This window comes from Toxotes jaculatrix, chromosome 13, assembly GCF_017976425.1.
Source record: "Toxotes jaculatrix isolate fToxJac2 chromosome 13, fToxJac2.pri, whole genome shotgun sequence".
In the NCBI taxonomy this organism is placed as follows: Eukaryota; Metazoa; Chordata; class Actinopteri; family Toxotidae; genus Toxotes; species Toxotes jaculatrix.
In genome coordinates this window covers 14086905-14095659 of record NC_054406.1, presented here as the reverse complement: position 1 = coordinate 14095659, position 8755 = coordinate 14086905, and the positions used below count along the sequence as shown (strand labels likewise).

Below are 8755 nucleotides of genomic sequence, written 5' to 3'. Positions count from 1 at the left end.
TCGAATCACGATTGCAAAATGCAACTTCACTTAAAAAAAAATACTGCACATTATCATTTTAAAACATTTCCTTTTGATTTTGTATGTATGTTGTTGAAATTTACAAATGCTTTCACGTGTGCGTCATAGAAAGAATAAAATAACATAAAACAGGGAACTGATGGAAATTATTATCCATCAGAACATAAACGTGGCTGTAAATTTCTGGAAGCTGTCTTCATACTTAAACGACGCACATTTGAATAAATATCTGCACCAAAACGTAAGGAAATAGCCGTGCGTAAAAGTGGAGCGGGCTTGAACGTTGGTGGCTTTTGGAGATGTTAGTGGGGCTATTAAATGTTAATACTAGGGGAAAAAACAAAGCAATAAGACCAGGATAATTTGAAAGTAGAATAAGTTTATTTCGCTAAAGAGCTCCTAACATTTGACTTTTGAGCAGACTGTTTTCATGATTGTAGGCGTCAGACTTTAACCCTCAGTTCATGCGCCTTTTCCTCAATAAACCTGTGGTCCTTTCTGAGAAGTATCTGTCGGTTTCCTCTGTTGCTCTGACTAACCACAAAGTGCTACAACAGTAAAATATATATATCTCTCAAATATCTCAAAATTACCATTTAAGATACTCGTCTATTGATGCAAGGTTTTAAAGACAGCCACAGTTCCATTGGCTGTTTTGTTAACCTTAAACTTGCAGTTCTGTTTACTATAAATTTTAAGAATTTCTCCTGTATTTATTTTGTCCAAAATCCAGCTTGGTCTTTGTTATATTGATACTAAACACAAGTCTGCAGTCAGTTGACACATTAGCCGCTACTTTGAACATGACCCTGATAACCAAATGCCCACTGGGCCAAATGCTGTGTTGTTAAACCACCAAATGATGATGACTAAGACATTTCTAAAAGGAGACTTTAGAGATAAGCTGGTCGTTCCCTTCCTCCAATTTAGGTCTGTGGTATCAGTGCACTTAGTTGTCTGTTTAGTTAATGTTGTTGACATTGGAAGGATTCGGGCACGTTAGTATGCGGAGTCGTTTTATTTTTTCCTGCACTGTATACATGATTTAAAAACAAGGAGAAGTAGAAAAGCTTAAAATACGCAAAAATACGCAGAAATACTTTTCCAGGTCAGACTGAGTGTGTAGGCGCAAAGAGCATCTGGGAAATTGTCACTGATATTTTGGCTAAAGCTTCGATTGAAATCCCTCTTCTCTATCTCAGCTGCCGGTATCCAGTTATAAATTCTCTCTTCTTCTGACTTTGACTTCGCTGCATGTTAAGGAATTCATTTTTAAACCGACGTGGCGATAAACCACCAATGTCAAACTTTAGGACACATAGCAGTCATGTCTCTTACACTCCTACACACACTCTTTCCTGCACACACACACACACACACTCACACACACATACACACACATACACACACACACACACACACACACACACACACACACACACATACACAGCCTGAAAATCTGTCAATTTTCTGCCGCGTGGTCACGTGACCTCCTCCTCCGTGGAGTGGATGGAGATGGCTCTCCACGTCAGCCTACGTCTCCAAATTTCTGTTTAGCGAACCTGCTTCAAAGAGGCAAGAGGCACGGCGCTTCAGAGCCATGTTCAGGGCGGTTATAGAGGAATCAAACCCCAACATAGAGTTATAGTAGAGGGTGAACTACGATGATGGATTTTGACGAGCGGGTCCCCGTCGGATCGAACATGTATTTGCCCAGTTGCACTTATTACGTGTCGGCGGGGGCTGATTTCTCCGGTCTTCCCTCGTTTTTATCCCAAACCCCGTCCACCCGCCCCATGACATACTCCTACTCCTCTAACCTGCCGCAGGTCCAACCCGTCAGAGAGGTGACGTTCAGGGACTATGCAGCCATTGACGCCTCCGGTAAATGGCCGCACCGGGGGAACTTGCCTCAGTGCTACCCCAGCGCGGAGGACATGGTGCACCGGGACTGTCTGTCGGCGCAAACCGCCGTCGTAGGGGACATGTTCGGTAAAAACAGCCCTGCGGCCGCCGCCGCCGCCGCGTACCACCACCACCACCACCACCATACAAGCGCCGGGTCCGCTGCCTCTAATTTCTACGGGAACGTGGGCAGAAATGGCGTGCTGCCACAAGCCTTCGATCAGTTTTACGAGACGGCGTACGGGAACGCGTCGGAGAGCTCCTCCACAAATGGCTACTCAGGGGACAAAACAGCGACCAAGCAGCCCAGCTCTGCGCCGGAGGACGCACTGTCGTGCCGGGACACCGAAGCAAAAGATCCCCGGGATGAGACAAGCAGCCCGGAGTTGTCTTCCGGCAACAATGAGGAGAAATCCAGCAGCAGCAGTACGTATTAAAGTCAGCGCCTTGGTTATGAGAGAAAGTTTGCAATCTTGCGCGCTGCTGTTAAAAATTTTATATGCTGTTTTATAAGCATATAAGGTTTATAGAGGGCCTGTAGACCCCCCACCCCTAACAAAACTTTGTTATAAACTGCAGGATCACGTGTTTGGAATTGAAATTGGCCGTGAAAGACAACAGGCCAGTGATTTTTTTTTTTCTGTAACACTCCCTGACGTTTCCAAAAAAGCACCCGGTTATGAACGTAAATTCCTACACAGACCCGCGTTAATTCCGATGTATTATAAACGTGCTTGTTTCACGGTTTCTTAGCCTTAAAAGAACATTTGCATGTAATGAGGGTGGTGCCTCTGGTTTAAGGTTTAGCACACATGAGCTCTTGTGTTAAAGCTATCATGGAGTTTGTGTTCCCACTTGTGCATTTCCTCCATTTATATGATCTATAAAACCAGTATTTTCATGTAAACCCTCCAGTGCAGCACGTTCTCCTTTCCCTGTAGCTATTAGTTGCTTATATTTGAAAGTGAGCTTGTTTTCATTTGCTGGAAAAGGTCAAAGCCCCAAGTGTATTGTCTTAGTGAACCAGCAGCGAATGGTTTGGTAATCTTTCCAGTGTAATATAATATCAGTATGTATGACACTTGAAATGTTGAAATGGGAAATATGTTATTAATGCTTTATGTAGAGGAAATCCGCTCATGCGTAATCTGGGTAACGTCCAGGGCGTATAAATCTTTTTTGTTACATAGTCACGGCTAATTTGAAATGCTTATATTTCCTATGACCGATAATCTTTTTGTGCCTTCCAGACGGACAGAGGACCCGCAAGAAAAGGTGCCCTTATTCCAAATATCAGATCAGAGAACTTGAAAGAGAATTCTTTTTCAGTGTGTACATTAACAAGGAGAAACGCCTGCAACTGTCTCGGATGCTCAACCTCACCGACCGACAAGTGAAGATCTGGTTTCAGAATCGCCGCATGAAGGAGAAGAAACTGAACAGAGATCGATTACAGTATTATACGTCCAATCCTCTGCTTTAGGAGTCAGAACAGTATGGCCACAGCTCAGATAGTCCTCTGCTGTTGGACTGACCGCGTTTACAGACTGACTCTCCGGCTGTGACTCTCCCAGTGTACATTGTGTACCACAATGGCCGCGACAGCAAGCAGCAACACTGCTCAATGGTTAATTTCAAGTTCGAGGACAACAGTATCCTGTGATCTGAAAAACCTAAAGAGTGAGCATGAATTAAGACAGTCTGTGGACTTTGATTTCGCTCTTCAGACTCTGTTTTGGAGAAAAAAAAGTAAAATCGGATTTTTTAAAAAATTTGTCCTCGCCAAGACAGTTTGCGTGCGAAGGCCCATTTTAATGTTGTTGTGACTCAAAGGCGCCTCGTTTATTTTCTTTTCACGCAGGCAAAAAAGAAGAAAAAAACACACACAAAAAAAAACTAGCAGTCGCTAATTGACTGACCCAGTGTATTTTGTAATCAAAAGATTTATTTTACCTTTTTTCTGTTTATCAAATCAGAAAAGTGGTGGATTTAGGATCATGGCGAACATGTGACTTTAATAGCTGAATCTATATTGGTGTGACCAAATATTGAGTCCAAACGGATGAGAATGTAATGTGTTTCTGTTTTGTCTGCTTATTTATTTTGTAGCCACTCGTTTACCTATCTCCTTTAATGCCACGGCTAACCAAGTCAAAGTCCATTACTACAGACTACAGGCTTTTGGGATTCGTGTTGCGCCCGGGCTGACCTCAAAACAAGCTTTTGTCGTCTTTCCTGTAACCTGCAGAATGAGGGCTGAGTATTTATATATTGAGTATCTTTCAATACGCAAACCCGTGTTGTCCTTTTGATTTTTTTTTTTTTTTTTTGGATTTTTTTTTTTGGAGACTATCAGTGGAGTAGTGACAATGCAGGCCAAACCAGAGAGATAAGCTTGTCCACTGGATCCATGTGGAGTTGCACTGAGGTTCACGCCCAACATATTCACACAGGTATATATGCAGCGGGGCCTCCTCGGTCTAATATTGATGAGCGTAACAGAATATTTTTTTCATGACTCGTGATCCTTTGGTACTTGCGGTCTAAAGAAGATTAAAAAAAAAAACAAAAAAAAACAACAACAACTACATTTTCAAGTGTGCTTGTCAGGGCAAGGCTGGTCAGGGTCATCGCATTGAATCAACTGCTTGGTATGCCCAAACTATTGTGTATTATACTATATTTCCAAATAAAAAACAAATCAAAAGATTATTGAAAAAAAAATCTATTTCTGCGTGGTCATTCTTTGAACAGGCATTTATTTTTTATTTATTTATTTTTTTTTTAAATGTAGGTCTTGTAAATAAAAACACGCAACACGAATACATTAAGCTCATGCTTACAACACAACTGACACATTAACGTGCCCACACATGTAGAAAACAACTAAAAAACAGTCAACAGCAACACATCTGAGGGCTCGCATGCAAATTCTGCATGTAGCCTGACTTCACAGAGACACACACACACTCACTCGTTACCTCATGCAAGTTAAATATGCTTTTTTTTTTCAAAGATAAAAGTTAATAACGCCTCAAATTAATTTAAAAAGCTGTTACTTCTTCTTAAACAATGTCACCTAATCTTAAAGGCTTAACTGCCGATCTTATATCTGACATATCTTATTACTGACATATAAAATCAACGTAAACATCAATATGCGTTCTGTTTATTCTCGTGCTGTATTCTGTATACTGCTGCGTTTTGCAATTATTTTAATCACACTTTGTATTTTGAGCCATATGAGGTACTTTACAACTCTTGCATTCCATCTGAAGGAAATCTTTGTTATTGAGCCAATGTGGATAAGTTACAGGTCCACACTTAGCCTATCTATCTCCATAACATTTATAGTTGCCAAACATTGTGCATTGCACCATCTACACTTTGTTTTCTACTCGCATCTCTCTCTCTCTCACTCTCTCTGTAGTCTGTTTTGTGTGTGTGTGTGTAAGCTGTCATTTCGCTGATTGGCTTTGGAAACACTCTCCCAACAGCCTTCTCCTTTGGCGAGGGTCGCCATATTTGCTGTTGTTATCACTGTGTTTATGGGAGCTAGCCGCAGCGCATTGGCGTTCATATATGACAGTCAAAAGGGCCATAAACGCGGGGAGAGAGGCTGAAGTTTATGGTTGCCTCTCTCTGCCATAGTCCGGCCTTGCCTTGCGCATCCTTTACTGCGCGCTGGAATTCCGTCCCTAATTACGGGACATCCTCCCCGTTGCCGCAGCAACGCGGCCATAAAAGCTGTCTGAGAGTCTGGAGCATTTGTACAATTGGAGTGCAGTGCAATAAACCGTCTGAGACCCAAGGTTATTAACTGTGTTACCAAGGAGGCGAGAGCCACGACAGGGAGAGGACGGATAGGAAAAGCCTCTGCTTGTTGGCTGCATCGACTTCATTTGAGAGGCTTTTCCCCCTCGTGTGGTTTATCTACCTCGAATCAGTGTAGTGGCTGCAACGCCTGCACTCAGGATTAGACTCCCCTCTGCCACCGGGCGGCGCTATTGGGACCAATGTCACGGCCGTGGATCTTTTGGTCTCCAAGCTCACCTCGAATGCGCGCAGGTAGGCCTAAAAGTTGTTGTCAACACAGCCCGGAGCTGGAATATTTTTGCTCTGCTGCAAGAACAAACCTTGTTGTATGTTCAGCACTTAGTCTCTTGTCTTGCACGCGAGGCCTGGTAGCTCGAGATTGGAATCGTTTTGTGTTTAGTTTCCACATTTCTCTCTCTCGTGCTCACTGGGCCGTGCGGTAGAGAAAGTCTTCCTGGGGGCCCTAATAAGGCAACACATCTGTGCCAAGCCTTCATGCTGCATGTGCTATTCATTTTGCTGAGCTTGAGCTTTTTAATGGGTGAAGAATATAGCATGGCCCGCTTTTACCTGGAGAGATCCGCAAACCCCGGTCCAGTCCAGCCACAAATGTTTTGGATTTGGGGAAGTCTGGCTTAATGGTTAGAAATGGATAGAGTTTGGTATCTTAATGATACAACCGTAAGCAGTTGGTGTTGGATACAAAACAAACGATTTGATTTTTTAAGTTATATTTTAATTTTAATTTTTCAGCTTGTTCTCATGCTAATGAAGCTCATCTTAAAGTACAAGCAGCTGGCTTGTGTGCTCAATCTTCTTCGTCTTCCTCCTCTTCAAAGAATCCACTAACAACATTTGACTTCCCTCCCGAAACACATCACTCTCTGTACGTGCCAAGTGTATAAAAGCAGTTATTAGGAAAAGTCAATTTGATTGTGATAGGTCAGCAATCGCTTCCCCCCCTTTTTCCTTCCTGTCATAGACGCAGATCCATTCAACGTGAGGCTATTCGGTGTCAGTCCGAGGGGCGAGTGGCTATTCTGGACCTTAAAGCGTGTGGAACCGAGTCTCTTTCTCCTTTGTCTCTCGTGAAAAATAAATACTTCCGCTGGATGTAATAAAACGCCGCATTATTGTTCATAACTGCACTCGGGACGAACATGATACGACTCAAACGGCCTCTTCGGCCACGATTATATGGGCCTGATCAAAGCCAGTGGTCAGAGTAAACTGTTTTGAGGATATAATAGCCGGGCAGCTGTGAAAATGAAGATTTAATAGCTACAATTAATAACTGTAACAGAAAGATATCGATAGGCCCCCATGCCAGTACAACACCATGAAGTGTGCAGGCCAAAACAATTTAATACTGGGGCGCACATAATGAATTGATGTATTTAGTTTCCTTACTGGCTCATATGTCCCGCAAGGAACAGGCCACTGTGGGGAAGAGTGCACAGACTCTAGATCTATTGCTGTTGGTTTGTCTGTTTTTTAGTGGGCTTACACTGCAGTGAATTATTTTATGGTATGGCAAATGCTCGGCGCGCGGTGTTTGTCTTTAAAACTCCCGCACTGCAGAAAAAAAAAGCTCTTTATTTTATACATTTCTAAAATACATCACTTTGCTTTTGAAACGGGTAATTGTATTATATTCATATACACATAAATAACCCAAAGCAACTTCTCAGTCATTTAAGTCATTTGAAATATGTGAGTTTTGAGCGCCGGCGATTGACAAATGTCCATCGTCGACGCGCAACAGTCTAAGCCAGAGTGTATAAATGAGCTGTCAGTGACAGAGCGTTTGAAAAACCAAAACTGGGCTCAATTTATGAATTTCTCCCAAATTTGCTCATTTCAGTACAACAGCCTGCAAACAAACCCGGGGGGCTAGCGGCCACCTGGGCCTGGTAATGGCAAAGCTGGCCGAGATTAACTTCAACCTGGAGAGAGCAATAGAGTGCACATGGCCAAGGACACTACGAGATGGAAGGAGAGTTTTATTGTGGCCCTTATTGCCCCAAATTGGACCGACAGGGTGACTTGTATGTGCAAGCTTTATGTCTGCTTTGCTCTGGCACACTGTGACTGTTCCCTCACAACGCCGGGATCAATATTTTAGCAGTTTCACAAATTTACATTTGTACACAAAGCGCAGTGACTAATATCTGATGTTTCTTTGAAATACAGATTCATTCTGCAGCAAAACAAAATAACATTTTTTGCGCTAATAGCCGTTGAACGAAAGTAAAGGTTTAACCTTTTTTTTTGTGTTGTGCGTAATGGCTTCGGGTAGAGATTAATCAATTCACAGATAGTGAATTATAGAAAATACACAGAAATACAACCACTACTGATACGAAACATGAATTCAAGTAGATAAATGAAAAACAATTTCAATGTTTTACTGTTAAATGTAAAATTATATTCACATGAATTTTATATATCATAAAACGAAAAGCAGTGCATAATACAGTATCTAAATTTGCTCTCAGGAATCTACTTTATATGCTGTTATATATAGTCTTAACTATATTAGGTATTTCAGGGATGGTTTAAGGGTGCCATAATCCTTCAAATATTGAATGAATTCTTTTTTGTATAAAGTCTTTTCTGTTGCTGTAACTTTAAGTGTTTTTGACTTGTGACGGAGAAATGCTTTGCCTGTGTTTACGCACGGGCATAGCTTTACTAATCCAGCGTTTTACATGATTCAATATAGGTCCAAAATTAGGTTAAAAGAGGTTATGTTTGACGTGATACAGTCATTTTTAGCTGTACACAAAGACAGAGAAACGTTTAAACTTGATATTAGAGATGATCGTCCCTGAGGGAATAAAAATAAACAAAATCTGAAAAAAAGAAAGAAAAAGAACGCAGAAAAGCAGTATGGTTGATATTACTCACGCTACCTCCTGACAACATTAGTCTTAACTTATTTGCTTTTAGTGCGGAAGAAGTCAGACTGTCTTCAGGCTAACGGATGCACCATATAAAACGGCTTTTTCTC

General features: G+C 41.8%; 1 protein-coding gene across 1 annotated transcript; it reads left to right on the top strand.

Moving 5' to 3' along the window:
- Positions 1-1645: 1645 nt before the first annotated feature.
- On the top strand, positions 1646-4494 carry hoxa11a (homeobox A11a). The gene is made up of 2 exons (XM_041053999.1): positions 1646-2352; positions 3177-4494. Exons 1-2 carry the CDS (start codon positions 1686-1688, stop codon positions 3407-3409), a joined length of 900 nt encoding a protein of 299 aa, XP_040909933.1. The 5' UTR covers positions 1646-1685; the 3' UTR covers positions 3410-4494.
- The last annotated feature ends 4261 nt before the right edge of the window (positions 4495-8755 follow it).

Excerpts from the sequence above, each read along its gene's own strand:
- hoxa11a (XM_041053999.1), top strand. The coding sequence starts at position 1,686 with ATGATGGATTTTGACGAGCGGGTCCCCGTCGGATCGAACATGTATTTG. Across the intron at positions 2,353-3,176 it reads GGAGAAATCCAGCAGCAGCA|ACGGACAGAGGACCCGCAAG; the intron begins GTACGTATTAAA and ends TGTGCCTTCCAG.